General features: G+C 45.0%; 1 protein-coding gene across 4 annotated transcripts; it reads left to right on the top strand.

Moving 5' to 3' along the window:
• The first annotated feature begins 362 nt into the window (after positions 1–362).
• Positions 363–19,025, top strand: SUMF1 (sulfatase modifying factor 1). Of its 4 annotated transcripts, none has more exons than XM_078609662.1 (10): positions 363–704; positions 1,970–2,094; positions 5,193–5,366; positions 6,056–6,130; positions 7,973–8,055; positions 11,586–11,708; positions 12,307–12,437; positions 13,267–13,380; positions 15,399–15,458; positions 18,251–19,025. In XM_078609662.1, exons 1-9 carry the CDS (start codon positions 527–529, stop codon positions 15,455–15,457), a joined length of 1,062 nt encoding a protein of 353 aa, XP_078465788.1. In that variant the 5' UTR covers positions 363–526; the 3' UTR covers position 15,458; positions 18,251–19,025. The 4 variants fall into 4 exon arrangements, with proteins under 4 accessions (XP_078465788.1, XP_078465787.1, XP_078465789.1 ...); XM_078609661.1 differs by having other exon boundaries at positions 367–704; positions 12,307–12,421; XM_078609663.1 differs by lacking the exon at positions 363–704 and adding an exon at positions 732–844 and having other exon boundaries at positions 12,307–12,421.
• The last annotated feature ends 2,977 nt before the right edge of the window (positions 19,026–22,002 follow it).

Raw genomic sequence — 22,002 nt, 5'->3', positions numbered from 1 at the left:
TGTTATAACAGCACTAATTGTTATAACAACACTCCTACAACATCAGAGTGCAGCGCCACATTAAATACGCACTACAATGGCAATAGTTTAAAGCGATTCGAAGCATGTTTAATTAAAAAAATGAAAATATGGTTTTGGGGGGGGGGGGGGCAGAGCTTTGTGACGTCATATTTGAAGAGGGGGGGGTCTGACTTTTGTGACGCCGTGTGACGACAAGAAGGGGGGGTGGTCAAAAACCGTCCAAAATCGCGTGACGTCATTTATGGACGCCCCCCTTTAAACAAAACCCTATCACGCACAGTGCGTTCGCATTCGACGCTCGGTGCGGACCACTGCAATGGGGGCGTGCGCGCGTGCGCGTTCCGCATTCCACGCGGTCGCGCGCGCGCGCGTGCGCCGATCAGCTGACGGGTCACGTGGCGTCGCGCTCGGCACAGCCGGTTTCTTGGGCTTCCACGGCGGGGGCCGGGGTCACGTGGGGTTGCGGCCGAACAACGTTTCGGCTTCTTGGGCTTCGTCAGGAGCCATGGCGGCGTGCGTCTCCGACGACGACGGCCGTCGTCGCAGCCGCCGCTGGCGTTCCTGCTTCAGTCGCTTGCTGCTGTTGCTGCTGCTGCTAGAGACGGGGACGACGACTGCCCAGGCAGAGGAGCCGGGCCCAGGCTGCGGATGCGGAGCTCAGAGCCGAGCGGCAAGTGCGGCAGGTGAAGGGAGGGAGGAGGGGGAATGATGCGAAAGATTATAGAAATACAGGAGCCAACACGACAGGATAATCGTGCAGGGCCCCGAAAAACCTGCCCAAGACGAAAGGACCCACCATGAACTTCTTCTGGAACTGCTGGAGGTTTATTTGCGTATGCTCAGAGACTGCTTTTCACAGTTTTGAGTGTTATTTGAAACCCGTGTCCCCTTCTGACCCCATGTGTTGCCCAGTGCCGTCGCTCAAGTTTCCGTGTCTCCCCATCACCCCCGTGAGTGTTCCAAACGCCGTCTCTCAGCGTGTCTCCCTCTGACCCCGTGTCTCTGACCCCCAGTGTCTCTGACCCCCAGTGTCTCAGACCCCCCGTGTCTCTGACCCCGTGTCTCAGACCCCCAGTGTCTCAGACCCCCAGTGTCTCAGACCCCCAGTGTCTCAGACCCCCAGTGTCTCAGACCCCCAGTGTCTCAGACCCCCACGTGTCTCAGACCCCCACGTGTCTCAGACCCCCAGTGTCTCAGACCCCCAGTGTCTCAGACCCCCAGTGTCTCAGACCCCCACGTGTCTCAGACCCCCACGTGTCTCAGACCCCCACGTGTCTCAGACCCCCACGTGTCTCAGACCCCCAGTGTCTCAGACCCCCAGTGTCTCAGACCCCCAGTGTCTCAGACCCCCCGTGTCTCAGACCCCCACGTGTCTCAGACCCCCACGTGTCTCAGACCCCCAGTGTCTCAGACCCCCAGTGTCTCAGACCCCCCGTGTCTCAGACCCCCCGTGTCTCAGACCCCCACGTGTCTCAGACCCCCACGTGTCTCAGACCCCCACGTGTCTCAGACCCCCACGTGTCTCAGACCCCCACGTGTCTCAGACCCCCACGTGTCTCAGACCCCCACGTGTCTCAGACCCCCACGTGTCTCAGACCCCCACGTGTCTCAGACCACCACGTGTCTCAGACCCCCACGTGTCTCAGACCCCCACGTGTCTCAGACCCCCACGTGTCTCAGACCCCCACGTGTCTCAGACCCCCACGTGTCTCAGACCCCCACGTGTCTCTGACCCAGTGCACCAGACTCCGTTTCTTCTTCAAGACCCCCCCCCCCCCACTGTCCCACCTGCATTTCAGTCAGTGTCTCATATCCTGACGACCCCGTGTCTTCTCATAACCCCCCTCGCATTTCCAGACCGCGTGTCTCGTAACCGAATGTCTCATCTGGAACAACCGTGTCTCACCCAGACCCCCGCGTCTTCTCTCGTCCCTGTGTCTCTTGCCAGATCCTGTGTCCTCCGTGGACCCCATGCTCAGGGACCCAGGGTACCCGGAATCCAACCTGGATGGGGCAAAGGATGCGGTGTTCAAGTACTCTGAGAGCGCCAACACAGCTTATGACCAGAGCGCCGTACGTGACCAAGATGCCCGCTCTTGTGTTCATACGGTTAATGTTGAATCGCTGCACAGAGGTGGCTGAGTGGCTAAACAGGTTACATTCCTGAGCTGGCAACGCCGAGATCCTGCGTTTGAATCCACGCTTCTGCCGATGCTTTAAACAGGATTATCAAGTATGGTTATGGATGTACGTTGACTTTGTTTCACGCACCGTATGTAACCAACCATGCTAATCGAGGGAAGGACAACAAGCTGCATGCAAAAATAAGTTATACATAAATGATTTTTTTTAATATAGATTTAAAAGATAGGTGATGGTTTCTTCCCGATAATTTAAATGTAAACAACTAAGGCTCAAAAGAAAGCTGTCGCTGGTGTGGATCAATCAGTTTCAAGGACAATGCATATATTATCAGTGTGTTTTTTGTTTGCATTTTAAGCACAAGTATTGTGGTTAATGCAGACATGATTCCTTGTAAAAAGGTTTCAGTTTTGTTGCCAGAATAAAAGGGAAAAACCCCTATTATTATATTTTGGTACTGGCAAAGGAGGTCTAATGATGTAGATGCTTACCCCGAGCCCTCATTACTTTGATAGTGGCATTGTCTTTGAGCTGTACGCCTTTTGGCGTCCTCTGGTCTAGCACCAATTGAGACGAGGCAAAAAAAAGCCATCTCTGGTGTGGACCAATCAGTTTCAAGGACAATGCATATACAGTATTATCAGTGTGTTTTTGTTTGCATTTTGACCACAAGTAGTGTGGTTAATGCACACATGATTCCGTGTAAAAAGGTTTCAGTTTTGTTGCTAGAAAAAAGGGGAAAAGCCCCTATTATTATATTTTGGTACTGGCAAATGAGGTCTAATGATGTAAATTAAAATACCAGTTTGACCAGGTCACTTGAAACAATCTTGTAGGTAACTGATTTCCACTTCCGTGGGCAGTTTTCAAACACGGGAGTTGAGCTGCTCTGCCCAAGGTCGGAATGGTTCTTCATTTCGTGGTTTAACATTGATCCTGCTATTGAGACGACAATGGAGAAAAACATACCAAAAGGCACTTCACAAATAGTGATACCATAATTTACAGAGCTTGGTCTGTGTCCAGTGAGTAAGAACTGCACAAAAATACATAACATCAATCTTGGATTATCGCTTAAATTGGAAATATTGCAGTTCTGAGATGGAAAAGTTATATTTCACTAACAGGTAACAAATGTGCCTCTATTGCAGGACATGTAGGAGTGTGTAGTGCCCCCTAGTTTTAGGATAATAGCTCACTTGAAGGTATCTCAGAAGTTAACATTTTCTAACATGAGGTGATCTGACCGTTCTAAGTAGATGTTTAATCCTGTGACATAATATTTAGCATAATTGGAATAAAATTAGTAAATTGACCAAAAGAGGTCACGCCACTAATTTATTGTATACAGATACACGTCTGCGCACCTTTTGAGCGTTACATCCTCATGCACGGTTGGTTTCACTTCAGTCCTCCGGTTTCCTCTCACATGCTAAACGCTCATTAAACAAAGTTATAGCCAAATAACACAATACAATACCGTCCTAATTAGGCTTGATAGTGATGCATTTTGTACACCAGCTACAACACCATCATAATCTACTGCTGGATGAGGATCTCCCGAAGCTGCTGCTGTCTGTCGCAGTCCTGTGATACGATAATTGTTGGAATAAAATGAGTCTACCTATTCAGAGAGTATAAACACAGCAATGTACAGTACTTCAATTACGGAAAGATGCCGCAATAATTCTTCTATTCAAAATGGACATAATTACTCGGAGAATTATAGACCCATTAGCCTAATAAATTACAGCCCGTCATCAATATGGAGCTGCATTAAATGAGCACTGATTTTCTTAATCATCACATCGCTTGAGTAATACATTTGGGTGTCTGGTGGGACCAAGGGAGGCCGCTGTCCATACCTAGCATCTGCTGGGAAAATAGTACTTCAGATGTTTGCATCATGAGCTTACGTAAACATTCATGAAACCAGGTCAACCTACCCAAATACAGGTGCATGGGAATGATGTTGGAGTTTCGTGGACAAGTAACCATGGAGGCCATGTCAATTAGCCATGGGAGGACATGAAGTCTATTAACTAAGGAGGTGAGGCATACGGTTTGCCCACAGTGTCCAAACGTTTGTGGAGGGGAAGGCTGCTGCCCTTCCTGCCCACTTTGGGTCCCTTTCCGTTGTTTATAATTGTAAAAGTACTTTGGGGAAATTTTACTTGTTGGACCGTAAAGTGGCTGGGCGGCTCAGAGGTTAGAGAACCGAGTTGGCTTCTCTGAGATCCCTGTGTTCGAATATTGACAGCTGCTTCTGATTAAACTGGGTTCTCCGGTGTTGTCAGTTGATGGACTTTGCTTGTTCACTGCACAAAAAATAAACGCGAGAAATTTGTCTCTCTCGTTAATTTTGGCTATATTCCAGTTTTAGGAATACAAAAATATATCATTTTCATTGCCATATGAGAATTATTATTCTCAGTGGATGGGAAAGTTTTGCCCTTTGCTGTGTCAAGCAGAGGTCACTTGAAGCGATCACAGCAGTGGTGTTGTGATGTCTACTTGAACAAGACTTGATATTACATTTCATTTTGTTCTGCTCTCAATTTGGCTACATTAAAACTGAGAATTAAATGTTTTATATTGCTGCCATGCAATGAATAGGACTGTCATATGCAGAGTGGGTGAGGAAATGTTGCCCTCTGCTGTTTTTACCAGAGGTCACTTAAAGGGATCGAGGAGGGGGAGCTCTGTGACATCCTCTGTGGGCCATTCTCTAACAGGAAGGGTTGCACCACGCTGCGAGAAACCTGAATAGATACGTTGTCTTGTGACGTAATGCTGATAGCACAGTTGGGATCACATTGTAGGGAAATTACAAGAAAAGAAAAACACAATGCTTGTATATATTTTTCGATGCTTGTATGCATGTTGAAATTCTTTCGCACCGTACGTAGCCAGCCGTGCTCATTGGAGGTGCTTGGTCGATATGGCCTCGCAATGTCACAGTTCCACATGCAATATGCCTTTGGGCCAGGTTAAGCAAGGAAGATCTTTCGTCTCGCTCGTTGTGCCAGATGAAGGCTGTGCCCGGCGGGACGTTCACCATGGGCACAGACGAACCCATCATCGTGCCGGACGGCGAGGGCCCTGCTCGGCGTGTACGAGTGGGCGCCTTCCGCGCTCACACACACGAGGTCAGCAACGCTGACTTTGAGAGATTTGTGACCGCAACGGGGCACGTTACGGAGGTACTGCTCTCTGCACACAGCTATTGCTACTGCTACACATAGCGGTCGTTGTTAGTCGCCATGATACTGGCCACACACAGTGGAACTCGTAATCTTCAGTGAACTTTATTGTACATGGTGATGCTACACTTACTCGCTATATTCAACCATAATTGCTGCCCGCAGTGGCCTTTATTGTACACAGTGCTGCATGCTGCACGGCGGATGTATAAGATTGCTTTTCGTGTTTTTAGTTTGTTGTCCTTCCTCCGCACCTCCAATTAGCACTGTTGGCTACGTACGGTGCGAAAGAAGTTCAACATACATATTGTTGACCTTATCCAAGCTAATGAGCACCAGAGTGTATAAATGGGTACTCCACATACAGCTCTATGGGTCCCAGAGGTGTTCTTTGCAGCAGTAAGCTATGGTGACTGCTGTAATGCTGAGTCCTAATAATATTGAAACCAGTCTACGGTTGTCTGTCTCTGCATCACTGTTGCCTATCAGTTAGTCACACAATACATTTTGATGGTGATCTAAGACAATGCACTTGTTCGGGTCACTACTCGTGGTGTTTTGCTTCAGGCACTAAGGCGGAGAGCTTTGTACACGTGTTTTGTGTGTGTTGTTGGAAACTGTTGCAAGCTCCCAGTGATGAATGGTTTACGTTATTGCCTCTTCTGCTTCGTCTGACTGTGGATGGCCAGGCAGAGAGCTTCGGCGACTCGTTTGTTCTGTCGGGAAAGCTGAGCGACACTGTTCGAGACGAAATCACGCAAGCGGTAAGTTGCTCCTACGCGTGTAACGATTCACGACCCCGGTGATTCGATGACTTGTTGCAATTCGGGTTTGGAGTAAAGAATTTAATGTTTTTAAAATCACATTTCCTTGTTTTCACTGCCTGTACTGTTTTGTCTGTCTCCTCTCATATCCTTGTTTTGTTGATGTTGTCTGTCTTGATTGTGCTGTCTGTCCTTTGTTGTATTGTGTCTAGTTTGTGTTGTCTTGTACGTGTCATCCGTCTCATTTGTTCTGTCTGTCTGGTATTGCCTGTTTTGTTTGCAGTGTGTCTAGTTTATACTGTGCGTGTGTGTACTCTGTCTCATTGTCAATAGCGTAAATATGATTTGTTTCATTCGTAAAGTCTGGCTCGCTTTTATTCTGTATCGTTTGTCTTTTGTGCATATTCTTTTTTCATTCACTCATCAGCTTAAAAATAAAGTATCTGTAAAAAAATTGGTTCTCATACGCACAATCCGATTTACTTGGGGTGAGTGTAACAATACATTTTCATCAACGTGTCTTTAAATGCCTTGCTGCTGCATGTATATCATTTTTGTGGTGCTCTGCATTTTCCAGATATAACACAATAACAATTCTGCATTAAACTGCCAAACATATATTGTGCATGTCAATTATTTTACCGCTTACTGCACTCACCTTTATCAATGTTATCCTGTGGCAGAAAGCTGTTATGAACTTGTCATTGAGGAAAAATATACGATTATAATGTCTTTGATAAACCTTGTTCTCTACCTGGAGTGGTTTAGTTTTTGCAGCTGGCTGCAAAGCAGTATAATAAAGCGGTGAACCAGTGCAAAGATAAGAATGAAATAAATAACCAAAACGCAGCTAACCTCTGCTTATCTCAGTACGCCAGATGCATGAATTCGCACTTATCCAAAGGCCCCTTCCGGTAATAGAGTGTGCTGTAAATTACATGGAAGAAAAGTTGTACATCGAGGTTTTATCCAGTTACGTAATGCATTACGTAATATGTATGCAGATAATTAGGGCTACGAGCTTTTGACCTGTGATTCTTTGAAAGTTGCGTGAAACAATACAAGGCAACATTCATCCTTGGTCATTTAAACCATAAGATAAGGGAAGGTTTCAGTGGGGGTTGCAGTGGTGACTGCAGTACAGCGCTGTGAACCCGGTGACCTGAGTTCGATTCCCAGCCAAAGCTAACTTGAGTAGCAAGTGATGTCTGATATTCAACCGGTTCTGGATCCACTCTTCATCAACCAGCATGATAATGTATTGTCAAATTACCCCTATGACCAACACGGCTTGGGGAGGCCGACATTGAAACATGGCCTTAGGTATTTCCTGCAACAAGCCACTGCCCATTGATGATAATGCCCCTTTTAATGCAGGAATCTCAAGTTTTTTTCTCAAGGGTCCTATGCTGGGATGTTTGGCCATTTCTATTCATGATCGTCACATGACAGAAATTAGGCATGTGAATATGTGTCCCTTCTGCTATTTGGTGAATTGTCACGATTTGAGGTCACGAATGGATTCAAGAATATATTATTTGTTTCACATTGTGGTGAAGGCATGGATGACATGAATCTATTACATGCTATACGAATGAAAAATAACCGATCTATGCATGTATCGCGATCATTACAACTGATTTTAAGCGACGAATCAACGTATTGTCAAATGCTGAGTAGACAGACAATTTTCATACATTACGTAAACAAAGCAGATGAATAGGCGTTGTATTTAACCATTGTGCGTATGCGATGCGGCAGTTTGGGTGCCGATTACAAGGGACAGCACATTACAAGGGACAACACGGGGGCCACTGTGATGAGTCATTGCCATGTTTTCAGGTGGCTGCTGCTCCCTGGTGGCTCCCAGTGAAAGGTGCCAACTGGAGACATCCAGAGGGACCCGACTCCAACATCACCGGCCGGTAACGACCGTGACATCACTGGCATCCTCATAAGCCGTGGTCTCTCCACTGCTGAGTGAAGGCCTTCCCCCCCCCCCCTCGGCAATGCCATCTCTCACTTTAACAATCTTATCTCGCACATGAGCCGTGCAACGCTGGGACATCCAGTATCTCGCTAAATTCGCGAGAGCTGAAACCCTGATAATTGTTTTTTTACCCTTCTATCTGGCAACAAAACTGACACCTTTTTTTTACAAGGAGTCATGTTTGCATAGACCACAATACCTGCAGCCATAATGCAAACAAAAAACATAACTCTGATAATATATGCACTGTCCTTGAAGTTGATTGGTCCACACCCAAGACAGCTTTCCTTAGAGCCTAGTCTCACATGGGTTGGACCATATGACGCAAAAGGCGCACAAATCAAAGACAATGCACCATCTGAGTATGAGAGCTCGGGTGAAGCATTTACACCATTGGAACCTCATTTGCCAGTAAAAAATATGATAATTGTTTTTTTACCCTTCTATCTGGAAACAAAACTGACACCTTTTTTTTTTACAAGGAATCATGTTTGCATAGACCACAATACCTGCAGCCATAATGCAAACATTATCAGAGTTATGTTTTTTGTTTGCATTATGGCTGCAGGTATTGTGGTCTATGCAAACATGACTCCTTGTAAAAAAGGTGTCAGTTTTGTTGCCAGATAGAAGGGTAAAAAAATGTTATATTTTTTGCTGGCAAATGAGGTTCCAATTGTGTAGCTGAAACCCTCGGGGCTACCTCTTGAGTTTTGTGTGTGTAAGGTGTGTAGACATTTTATGAGGGTTGACATGTCCTCCCCTTAGTTTTCTCCCTGATTAATGAGTATCTTTGACCTGCAGCCCTAAGAGTACTTAATGTACAAAACACACTGTCTAATGTCCTTGTGTAATGATATTAAGGAAAGAAAAATATGGATTTGTTTAGAATTGAAATATTTGAAATGAAATGTTCATGCCAAGCATCAGGATTTCTTACAAATTGCAACTTTTGTAAAGCTTAATTTACCGAAGGCCTTACATAATTATTAACCGCACTCATTAATAAAATAAATTATACTTTGCAAAGTAATGTGTCTCAGCCAAAGTGGCCCAGATAGGCTATTTTACTCTTAAGTGAGTTCAATTACATTGTATAATGGAAAAGCAGTATTCTCTATAGACAGTGTTACTTAAATATGATGATGAATAATCGGCTATATTTCTCCTGCCTCAGCAGTTCTCCTGCTGTATGTTGTCACCTGTAGACGCTTGCTTGTGTTGCCATCGAAACGTCGTGATTTTTATTTATTATTTTTCTATCTACGTGACTTTACCGAAAGACCCAAAGAGTAGTATTAATCAGGTAGTGGAAAATGAAAAAAAACCACTGACAATTTACATTTGTATTTCTCTGCACCGTTACCATTGTACTTCTTTTTCTGGTTCTCATATGTTAAGCCCGTTTTACCAAAACACAATTTCCACCACTGTTTAACTCGAGGGTGAAGTGACGTGGCCTAGCGGTGGCACGTTCGGTCACTTGTTGCAGAAGTTCACGGTTCTAATCCAGCTGCCACCCTGATTAATACCGGAGGTGTATCGTCCGTATATGATACGCACCGTCTGCTTCACAGTGGACGTTCAAAGATCCTGTGACATCTTTAGAAAGTTTAAGCCATCATTGTGTGCCGGCGTTATGGGCCAAATGTGCCTGATTTGAAATATTGTCTGGAAATTGCTCAATTGGGTTTATCACAAATATTTCCCCCCCCCCCCCCCTACTGGTAGACCACATCTCTTGGGCAATTGTCGGTGCCAGTTTCTGGATGCCTTCCTGCTTGTTCGGTTTCCTGCCCTAATGAGCTGGATGGACCCAAATGTGTCCCCTCTCGTTAGTGACCTTCATGATGTTTTGAAGCGTTAAACCAATGGGCTAGACTGTGACACTGCCACAATCCCAACATCTCGGCACATGGCACAACTTTAATACTGTGTGAAATGGGGCAGTGGGTTGAGCTGCAACCAGGGAGGGGTTGGGGTCATGGGGTTTTAGATTCCACTGGAGCCACACAATTTGTCATCGTTGTTTTTCGTTGTACCTTGTAAACGAGATGTACAAATGAAAATAATTTCATCACTTCAAAGCCTGCTCGTATACCTCAGCATATGGATCAGTAGTTACGTAGAATGAATTAAAACACATTTTTACCCATCTGTCATTCCAATGCTGGATGAAGGCTGTGTTGGAGGGGGGGGCGGGGAGTTGTTTAACCGTGGGGAGTGGTAGTGCAATGGTTAGCGCGCTGCGCTACGAACCCAGCGGCCCGAGTTCGATTCCCTCTCAACGGCCAACACCAGTGACGATTATCTTACCTGGTCCTGGGCCTCCCCTCGATTGACTCAACCTCAAACGGTGGTGTGCGTGAATATCGTCACGAGGGAGATGAAGGCGGCCAGGCATGGTTCAGGCAACCCATTGCCTCGCATGACGTGCTGGCCTTCATCGGTGCTGCTCGCAAACAGCACTGTCCCCAACAGTCTGTTTTTAGGCTATATGGAGGATCTGTGTCTTTTAATTTATTGACCATACATCATCATGGTGGTCAGTGCTAGTTGGTCATGTTGGGGGCACCCAGGACTGGTTCAGTTATATCACTCGCTAATAATGTTAGCAAGGGGCTGCTTTGTCCTGACTTGCTTTTCTGCTTCTTCCATCTACATGACAAAGGCTCAGTCCCAGCAGCAGCAGCCGTACTAACCATCTCACAACAACTCCTCTCCCGCGGCCCATCCTGGCTCCTCCCCCCTTAACCAGTATATATAAGGTCGGGTCTCTTGGGATTTCTCTTTACTTGATACAGCTATCGTGCTGTGACGGTTCCACCTGAAGACGGAAGCTTGTGTTGCCTCCGAAACATCGTGATTTATTATTTTATTTCTATTATTTCTTCTATTTATTATTATTTATTTTTGTTATAAAATTTTTACTTACGTGACTTTACCGAAAAAACCTAAGAAAGTTTGCGGTGGCCGAGAATCTAACACTGGTCACCGAGTTTATAGCTCAGTGTACGGAACACTGCACCACCGCTCCAACACTCCCACACCTCCACGTGTAATATATGTGTGTGGAAATATGGCGCTTATATTTTCGGTTATAACCTTTCCTTTTCCATGCCAGTGGAAAAAAACCTTCGGAATGCAAAAAGCATTACTGTGGTCCGTACATGGCACGAGAGGAAATGTGACAGCAAAAATCCGCGGTGGTTGTTGCATGTTCAGCACATGTTAAGAAATTGGCATTTGCTCCGTGATGTATTGTCGGGTTGTACACAGTGTTGTTAGACATGATGTCGGACATAATGCCAAAACAACATGCTTTTACAACCTGATAACACATCGGAGAGCGATCCAGCACAACCTCGAAAATATAGTACGCGGTAATGTTGGAATGCGTCGATATGAGCCACGCTTGTCACCGTGCCACTGCTGAAGCTTCTTCCTGTGTTGTCTCTGCTGCAGGATGGACCACCCTGTGGTGCACGTGTCGTGGAATGACGCCAGCACCTTCTGCAAGTGGGCTGGCAGCCGCCTGCCAACTGAGGCCGAGTGGGAGTATGCGTGCAGGGGCGGCTTGGAGAACAGGTGAGGATGCCAATCGTCGTGAGATGCAACACGAGTTAAGTGAATTGAATTGAATGGGGGAGTAATTGAGGCCTGGAGAAAGTGGTAAATTGTGAAATGTAATTGGCACAATACATCCCAACATCGTTGTCATAATATGTACTATGGTCTGAGAATGTAGCAGGGATGAGTCATCCATAGCTGTGTACGTCGTCATGGAATAAATGTTATAAAAATCATAGCAGTACAAGAAATGTTCATGGAATTAAAATCCTTTAGGGACAATCTTTTAGGGCTTATTTTTACGGGGGCTTATAAAGGCATTAAGCATGGCAATGGTATGCGGAAAGTGACAGCTGTTTTATCGCAATATTTGATGGTCTTGCAGTATTTATGAACTGCCGTTAACATAACCTGTTGCCATGAGACACCGGGAGTTTTTTGTCATCCGAGGTAGAGATATGACGTGAAAACACTTGTGCCCTGGATGGTTGCATTATTATGCAGGAAACTGCTGCTGCCAAAGTGGACAGAGAGAGATTCAAGGGAGTGTTTCCTTTCTTTGCCATGAAAAGCTACTTTCTCTCTCTCTATTTCCCCGTGGCTTATTGTTGCACAGGCTGTTCCCCTGGGGGAACAAGATGACTCCGCGAGGGCAGCACTACATGAACGTGTGGCAGGGAGACTTCCCGACTCGCGACACGGGGGAGGATGGGTACCCGGGCACGGCACCTGTGCGTGACCGCGCATGTATATGCAGCACACGTGCGCGCACACACATGCCCCCGCACGCACATGCCCTCGCACGCACACTCACACACATGCCCTTGCACGCACACGCACACACATGCCCTCGTACGCACACGCACACACATGCCCTCGCACGCACGCACATGCACGCACACGCATGCCCTCGCACGCACACACATGCCCTCGCACGCACACACGCACGCACATGCACGCACACGCATGCCCTCGCGCGCACACGTGCACGCAATTGCACAGTCGCTACGAACTCGTACATCAATATAAATACTTCCATACGTGCATCTACCCGCACTGACCAGCATGGTGAATTATGGTCAAGTAGCCCTCATGACTGAAAACAGTGTGACGAGGCCTTTATCCAGCAGTGGATTGACAAAGAGCTGCAAAATTATCTTTATACAGTATATGCACTGTGTAGGTATATTTGGTAGTGAAGACGAACACACTATGTGCCTGTTATTAGCAAAACAATTGAAAATGACCTTAAAATTTTTATTGAAAAATAATAAATTGCTTTTCGAACGTTTTACCGAAGTTTTAATTAAAGCCTATAACCTTAAAGGGATTGGCAACACTGTCTGTGAAAGTTCCTTTTTGAAATTTCTGCTTCATGACATGATGCCAACAGCACAATTGAAATGTAATAGGGAGACGAAAACTAAAATAAAACTTGTATACTTACAAAAAAACATGTATAAGCTTTTAATTCTTTTGCTACTACAGTAACAGTTACTGATCAAACCGAAGACACACATTCTGTATAACCGTCTTGTCTGTGTCGATTCCTTTGGCTGTCGCTTTGTGTCCGAAGGTGAAGGCTTTTCCTCCAAATGCGTACGGCCTTCACAACATGGTCGGGAACGTGTGGGAGTGGACGTCGGACTGGTGGACGGTCCATCACACAGCCGAGGAGCAGAGCAACCCCGTATGCCTTGCCTGTCCAGTCGTCTCTTTCACTTAACGCGTGTTAGGCGCTCGCGGACAGAATAGGTTTTTGGGTTCGGCCACGTAATGACCTTGGCCAGAACCCTGGCCTAAGACCCTCCTCCACCCGACAGGCAACAGGCCGGGTTGTTCTTGACCTTACCGATGAGCTGAAATAATAATATTTGGTGTGTTAAATGCTTATCCACGTAACAATTAACATTTGTTTGCCTATGTGAGGTGGTGGAGGGTCTTATGACAGAAATGTTACCAGATGTTTACAAGGCCTATCCTAAAAATTAATTCCGATTGAAGCTTTTCCTTTATTCCCAGCCTGTTGAAATATGGTCAACCAGGCCCCACGACCCAAACTGCACATTGACCAAAGGGCTGTACATTTACCTATACCTGACTCGCCACGCAAGAGTTTGTCTGGAAAGTATTTAAATATCTCAGGCTGTTTGAAAACGGTTGACATTCCAATGAATATATGCATTTTTGTAGCCTTGTGAGATTAAAAAAGAGAAATCGTATATATTACGCGAGAGCCACTTCACATGCAGTACCTGGCAAAGAGGCCTGGTACATAGGCACGCAGGGAGAGTCACTAAATATTTACAACTTAGTTGCAAACTGTTCTTAAATGTTGAGCGTTGGTTTAGGAACAGCACGTAACGCGCTACTCTGCAAGATATTTAGCATTCCCCGTCCAACAGATGGCACATTCTGGAAATTTGCTGCAGAAATTGTTGTGTAGCAGCAGACAGAGGCGGCGTAGCTATTGAGTGCAGGCAGTGCAACTGCACCGAGGCCCATGGGCCAGAGGGGGGGGGGGGGGCCCAGGCACTGAGACTGTGTAGATTGGGTGGGGGGGGAGGTAATTGGACAGGGGGGGTCCCCATTTCATTTCTTCTCCCAGGGCCAGATGCCAACCCCGCTGCGCCTCTGGCAATAGGAACCAAACTATAGTCCAATATTATTCCTGCTAAGGGCATTATTGCCAGATAGATATTATTTCCAGGAAATATTTGGCTTCTTTATGCATCTTTTGCACTCCCCCCCTTCCCCCCCGACTTGAAATTATTGCCTTGGCCCAGGTTATTTAAATCATTGAGTTACAATGTCACACTCATCAATGTGGCTCATCATTATTTCATGTGCACATCGGACGGCTTTCAGGCGCTATTATCGCCATCCACCACACACGCATTAGGCTGATAAATGTAAATTGTATTGAAGGGTAAAAAAAATGGCACAGTTGTACAATAAATTCGATTGAGGGTTTTTAAATAATTCAGCATTATGTTCATCTTGAAAACGACGGTTAATTGTATAATTATGTACGAGGAAAGCAATGGCTGTGTTTGCGTTCCGTATATTTTATGTGACTTACATTTAGATATCGTATTTTGGTTTTATGCAGCCACATGTATGGCGGTCTCTTGTTGATAATCTAAATCGATCACATGACAAGTACTGCTTGCATTAATTCTTAGAATCTGCACTCAATTAAGTTTAGTTGCCAGCGCCTCAAGCAGCAAGTTTCTTGCTGCAAAGGCTGGAAAACCTAGAGATTTCTTCCAAGTGCTTGTGGTTGTCTGGGAGGTCTCTCCCTCTCTACTGCTGTTCCCATCATCTTTAATTAATTCCACTGGCCATTTACACTGTCGACTCCCTGCCCATTGTGTAAGTCCAGGCTCAAGACCCTTTTCTCCATTGCCGATGATTCTCCATTTCTCTTGAATGTTTTTATATACGCCTTATTTATTCCCCTGTGGTGCACACGTGTCCACCGTTTTGTAGAACTTATTGGGATGCGGTTGCATTCCGACGCTATGTGACTCCTCAACCAAAACATCTTTTGTTCCGGTGATTAATTTACAGTTTAATACGTAGGCTTTCGTGACCAGTATATATATTTAAAAAAATGTATTAAAGAAAAAAATCCTATTATGGATTCATTTTAAGCCACGAGTCACCTTCGAGGGCCTCTCATGTGTTTGTGTTATTTTATTTTAGACGGGGCCTCAAACTGGCTCGGACAAAGTGAAGAAGGGCGGTTCTTACATGTGTCATAAGGTAACAACAGGCCACACATCACTAGCATATTGCTGTACTTACATTGCTTATTATATTTTACAAAAACATGTGGCCTAGTGTGCCCTTTTTTTCCCCAAATCCAAAGATTCCATTATTGCTCGGATTTGCTTTCTCCGTTCATTTCTATTCCTCACCACTTCTCTCGTCACATCCATTGTCCTCGTGTTTCACTCCATGGCATTCTCCCACCTAACCCTCAGTCTCCCCCTGTTCCTGCTGCCCTGCATCTCCATAGCGATTTCAATCGATATCTTCTTTGTTTCTTCTCAACACATCTCCACCAAACCGTCCTAAGTCTTGCCTCCCTTACCTTCTCAAAATTCATCGTAACCTCCGCTAAGGCTTCAACTTCGTTATTGTACCTAATTTCCCCGAGAAATATTACCAACATCCATCGTAGCATTCTCAGCTCTGTCTTCTCAGCCACTGTCTTCATTTCTTAGTGCGCACATCTCTGCACCATATAGCAGAACTGTCATATCATTGTTCTATATCAGCTGTGCAGGGTTACTGCTATCTTTCTAGCATGGGCAATTCCTGAAACCTCTTTACATTTCTCCCACGTATATCATTACGGTGAAGTATTTTCATGACATGCTCGCGTTGCATCGTGTGAGACCTTTCCCTTTTGATGTAATAGAAGAATAAAAAGAATAAACTTTGAAATGTGGACTTTGCGAAGCCACTTTTGTAGAATTTAACTACTTCAGAAGTACCAGTTAACTCATCAGCAGATACATAAAAAAATACTATTATAACAATTGTAACTACCTAAAATAATGCGTGTTATTAATATGTCTTGAAATAGTTTTAGTGCACTGCTTTGCTCCTAAGTTATTGACATTTCTTCGTGAGCTGTGTGCATTTTCTTTAAACGTGCTGCTTTTTTAGGACAATGTCACCACGTAAGCCAACCCTGCTTATTGGAGGCGCAGGGGAAGCACAACGAACTAAACACAAAAAGCAGATCTACAGAAATTACTTTAAAATCTAGCTTTCTTTAGATCTGCCTTTTGTGTTTATTTTGTTTTGCGTCCCCCGCACCTCCGACTAGCAGGATTGATTTAATAGTGCATGGCTCTAGTGGCTGTCTAATGTCGGAAGGAAGAGCGTTCCAGATGGCAGCAGAAGCGTGGCTGAAAGCGGGCGATGCAGTGACCGCCTTTGATGGCTAGACAAAAGCCACCGAGCGCCATGAGTAAATGGGTTGTGCAGCCACTACAGTTGCCGTAGATGGCTGGTGATAGCTGTGGATGACTCATCTCTGCTGCATTCTCGAAACAAATCGCCATAATAAGTATAACCCGTAAAAACAAAGTTTCTCACTATAAATCCTTTATATGCGTGGCGGCTAGAGTCCTCTCGTCCTCTGGCTTGAGATGGCTGCCACCTATGGGTCAGATGATTGCATGGCAACATTAAGCAATTGGTAATTAAATATAATATTTTTGTCCTAAAAAGTGTAAAATTTTGGAAAACAATTTTCACGAACATTAATTGTCACGCACAACAAGTCTGTGGAAAATGTCAGCTCGATTGGATCACGGGAAGTGGGTTAAAAAACGACCGAAAGATTTGCACGGTCCTAAGCAAGCAAGCGAACTTAATATAAAGGATTTAAAAATGTGTCCGACCTCGTGAGATCTGGGAGCTGTGCAGGTTGAGCCTTGGTTAGTCTTTGTGTAATGACGACTTGACACACTTATCTTGAGATGGCACTTTATTGAAGACACGTTCACTTGACACAGGCGGAGACTGCAACAGCCCCGAGTCTCCAGCGCATCTCGCTGACTGGACGCTCGCTCCACCAGCAGACTCTACCGTCCTCTTCCGTCACTTGACCACGCTCCCTTCTCAATCATTCCCGTAGCCACCAGTCCCTTTGTACTCACAACTGATAGCCCCATCATTACATCTCGTAGCCACCAGTCCCTTTGTACTCACAACTGATAGCCCTGCTGCCATTACCTCCCGTGACCACTAATGCATTCCCACTGTAAGCTGGCTCCCGTGTCATTACCTCCCGTAGCCACTAGTCCACTCACACCGCATGTAGACTCTGCTGTCATTACACTTGGATGGGTGACCACCAGGGGCAGAAGACGTGGGGCTGCAAGTTGGCCAGGAGGTGGCAGTGCTGAGTGTCGGCTTTCGTACACGTGTGTTTTCCCCGGCTGCTACAGTTTTCCTTCCACATGTTAAACATTCGTAAAATTGGACAATCAGGGAGGGACTCCCTATAAAAATCAGGAACCTTTGTTCCTTGAGACTCCAGGAGGCTTTACTGGTTTAATTATTAACATTAGACTGGTGTTTGCAACTTTCTTATCGTACAATGCTCTCATGAAGGCGCTATGTTTCTCAGACGGATATATTCTGCCAGTAGGGGGCGATATTGCTATGTGGTTTTACCCCATTAAGAAATTTGCGTGCAATTTTCTAATTTGGTCCGTAACGCCGGCGCACACGGCGTGCTCTTCAACATTAACTGAGAAGCACGTGGTTTGTATTTGTTGGTTAATGCTGCGGGTGTAGTAACCTGGCTCGGGCCACGAACCTTTGCAACGAGCGACAGACCTGTTCTTCACCTGAGGACGGCTGCTTGCGTTGTGGCCGAAACGTCGTGAGAATAATTTTAGAATGTTTTATTTTATTATTTCCATTCTACGTGACTTTACCGAAAGAACCAAGAAGACAAACATGCTGCCGCTCGGCGGCATTACTCTGACCGTCGCCCCGCGTGTCTCCACGTGCCCCCACCCTATCTGCAGTCGTACTGCCACAGGTACCGCTGTGCGGCGCGAAGTCAGAACACACCCGACAGTTCTGCCTCGAACCTCGGCTTCAGGTGCGCTGCCGATGACCCGGAGTCAAACCCCAAGTCGCCCGAACCTTCGGAAGAACTCTAGCCTGTTTTAGAAACCACGAAATGTATGCTAAAATGTGCGTGGTATTTGTAAATCGGTACTTTACTTGGGATATGAATCCCATGAGAGACGGTGAACGGTGTGATTTTTGCTCAGTATTAACAATTGTTTGTTGTGAAATAGGCAAACATCATAGCTGGAACAACTGCGTATGTATTTACAGCACTCAGTCTTTTTATATGAATGAACATTCACAGGTCTTGTGAAATTCGTTTTGTTTTAATGGCAAATGTACCTAAGGGAAGACTTAACATGATTTATTTATATAAAACCTTGCAAATTAACGTACGTACCGAGGAATAGTCTAATCGATTTTAATATTTTAATCAGCGCTTTTTTGGAAAAAATGGTCCAGTTGATTTGATCTAAAAAAAGGGATGCTATTTAGTAAGCGTGTCACCATGCATCAATTGATTAAAAATTATTTATTATGCTCACATTAATTGCATTGAATGACGTGTATAAGAATATTTTGATACTTTATACCTTTTATTAGATTCACGTGACCCCCTGCTTTCACTAGAGGCAGCTGTATTCACCTAAATACAAACAAAGTTAAATGTATTCATGACCGCTCGCAAAACGAATTCTTTTTTTTGTAAACTGTGATGTGGGGGGTGGGGGGCTGTTTGGGGGGTTGTGGGGGGCAGAATCATTACAGGCCCAATGAGCAGAACAAGTTTGGTCTATTACTGTTGAGATCAACTTGAGCTTTTCAAGATTAAATACTTTTTTTTTACTAAAATGTTGCGATGTATAACTTTTTTTTATTATATTAAAACAGAAAGATGACCTTTCATTGTGTCATTATTGATATAACAAAATGCGTGTGTGTGTTTAGGGGTCTTTCACTTTGATTGCCCGCCATTAATGTGCACTTTACTTTCCAGGGTAATCAAGATCAGTAATTGAGGGAATTCAAACTGAGATTGTTTTAATGCCTGCTTAAAGTGAGCCGACCAAACAAATTATGATTATGTCAATAAACCTTCCAGTCTAATTTTGGGCTTGCATGTTATCCACGTGGTATGCCTTTTTGTGGTCCCGACTTTCCGCTTGCAGTATAATCCAGTTTGTGTCTGAATCGTATGTCCGCACCCCTGTAAAATCTTGTTACCACGAACTCGCATGGTAATTTGTTAAACGCTATAAATTACGTTTCAGCGAATCAAATTTTTAAAATTAGATATGTCCTCTACATGTCTTTTTTCCATTATCTAATTGTTGCGGAACTGGCAGGAATGCTGTAACTTTGTGCTCAGGGACATGTTAATGTGACAATGTCACCCTCTTACTGTCCAACCTAACCAGACTCAATATACAAAGGTCGATTTTGTAAATTTAAATCAAACGGAGGGGTCGAAAGAAAGGAAATTGAACCGTCACGTTAGGCTGCCCTATAACCTCTGTATCCTTAAGCCAATTTCTGGTTTTCCACCGTGGTGCTTTGTCGAAGAAGTGCCAAGTGGCACAGTCGGCACAGCTGGAAGCACAGTTGGTGTATCTGCCAGTCATCTCACTCAACCCATGGTGCCTGGGTCTGTCCCGTGACCTTCCCGTCAGCGGGAAGGTCACGGGACAGAGTGGTGAATAGCGGGTATTGGTATCCTTAAGGTGGTGTTAATCATAATTATGTATATGTGGTATGCAGTAGTTCTGATAGCCATATATATAATTGTGCTATACCATACAATTGCGTAGGTTTTTCACGGTTTTGCTGTACAGCTCTGACGTATTTTCGGGTTGCACCGTGTAGAGTGAAACGTCGGACATGCTGAACAACACGTGGTGCAACCTAAAAACATGTCGGAGAGCTTATACCACTCTTCCCGTTCAAACCTGAACTTCTCAGCAGTTGCAGAACGTTTCTGTGCGTGGAGTGATAAGACAACCACATATTTCATATCGTCTTCCGTTTGGGCTGTTGGAAAATTACATTTTTAGTGTTTAGTGAAGATGAATCATGGGGCGTGTGAAATTCATGGCGAGGAGAGCATTACTTATAATTCTCAGTATGTCCTCGATTAAACGGAGCTGTTCCTTGTATTTCCCAAACGTTTTGCTTGAGCTAACCTGAAAATGAATTTGAATGGAGCAGTGATTTGGCTGCGTCTTAAACAGTGTGCATCAGTTTGTGGCCCACAAGATGTACGTTTATTTGTTGCTGTGCCATTGTTTATGGGCGGTGAATGTAATGGGCAAATTCAAGGTGGGAAATTAGAAATAATCCATCCACAACCTTTGTGTTCCTCCTTTTGATTCCACTCTCATCACAAGACCAGCTTTGTGAGGTACACAAATACCAGCTTTGTGAGGTACACAAAGCTGGCATGAACAGGTAGCATGCAGGTCTAGTTATACACACGTGGTGAGGTTTTAAATAAACAATTTACTGTATTTCGATTTAAAGCTTTCGTGACTGCAGGGATTCATCTTGGTTCTTTTGGTAAAGTCACGTAGAAGGGAAGTACTTCCCTTCTACGTGACTTTACCGAAAGAACCAAGAAGAATTTACTGTATGTAACAACATAAGAATACATCGTGTTTTCCTGCTCACTTGGGCGTCGAGTGGCATTCATCTCCAGTTGTGAACCCCGAGGAAGTGGTGGAAATTCCACATCCACACATTTGACTTCCCCAGAAAGTGCCACTCATTCTTCTCCGATACGAAGGACTCCACTGCTCTGCGTAAAATCCGAATAGATTCTTCGTCTCGTGAAATGATGCCGATTGCACAATTTGGAAGGGGTTGTTGGGTGGGGAAATGTTTGCAAGGATTAAGTCTATATTCGGTGGTAATCCATTTTATAGACCCTGGAGCGATGAAGGGTCCGAGTCAACCTCCGACTGGGATTTGAACTCCTGGTACTTCTGGTTGCGAGCCAACTCTTACCGCTGCGCTAACCTGCCGCTTTCGGCGAATAGAAAAAAAAACACTAAAACGTTTGCTGCACAACGCATTGATGCTGCACAACGCATTGATGCTGCCCAAGCAGCAACGTTGGTGGGGGGGGGCGGTGTAGTGTGGCAGCTGTGAACCGCGTTGGGACTCCACACTTAAATGCTCGAAACATTATTTAAAACGTCGAACTTTTAACATCGGCTGGGAAATAGTTGCACGACTGCGATGTCCATTGCGGCCGATGATTATGTGCCTGCATACCAAAGAGGGTTTTTAAATGATGGATGAATGAAAATGTAAATCCATGGGTTGTGCGTTTTGTGCTTATTACTTTCGGAGGGGTGGGGGTGAAAGATAGATGTAACTGTAATTTTGTTTTTTTACACACGCGGATTTTGCATAATAAAGCATTTTGTATTAATCTTGCCTCCGTATGCGTGGGTATAATTAAAAATAACAGCGATGGGTGGGTTGTGCATTATCCCGCATGATTATGAACAGTGACTTGTGGGTGGGGTGGGGGCTGTCGGCTTTCTACGTCATTCTCCACACCGACGATTTGCTCTTCGGTTTTATTTTTTAAAAGGTTGCGGAGGAGGAGAGAGGGTGGGGGGTACAGACGGTTAACGATAGTTCCCCAGCACAGTGCGTGGGTTTATTTCTGTGTGCAGAGCAGAATCAAATTATTGCTGTT

Source organism: Lampetra planeri, chromosome 32 (assembly GCF_965212315.1).
Source record: "Lampetra planeri chromosome 32, kcLamPlan1.2.h2, whole genome shotgun sequence".
In the NCBI taxonomy this organism is placed as follows: Eukaryota; Metazoa; Chordata; class Hyperoartia; order Petromyzontiformes; family Petromyzontidae; genus Lampetra; species Lampetra planeri.
Note: the sequence above shows the minus strand (reverse complement) of the source record. Positions and strands in the feature narration are given on the sequence as shown.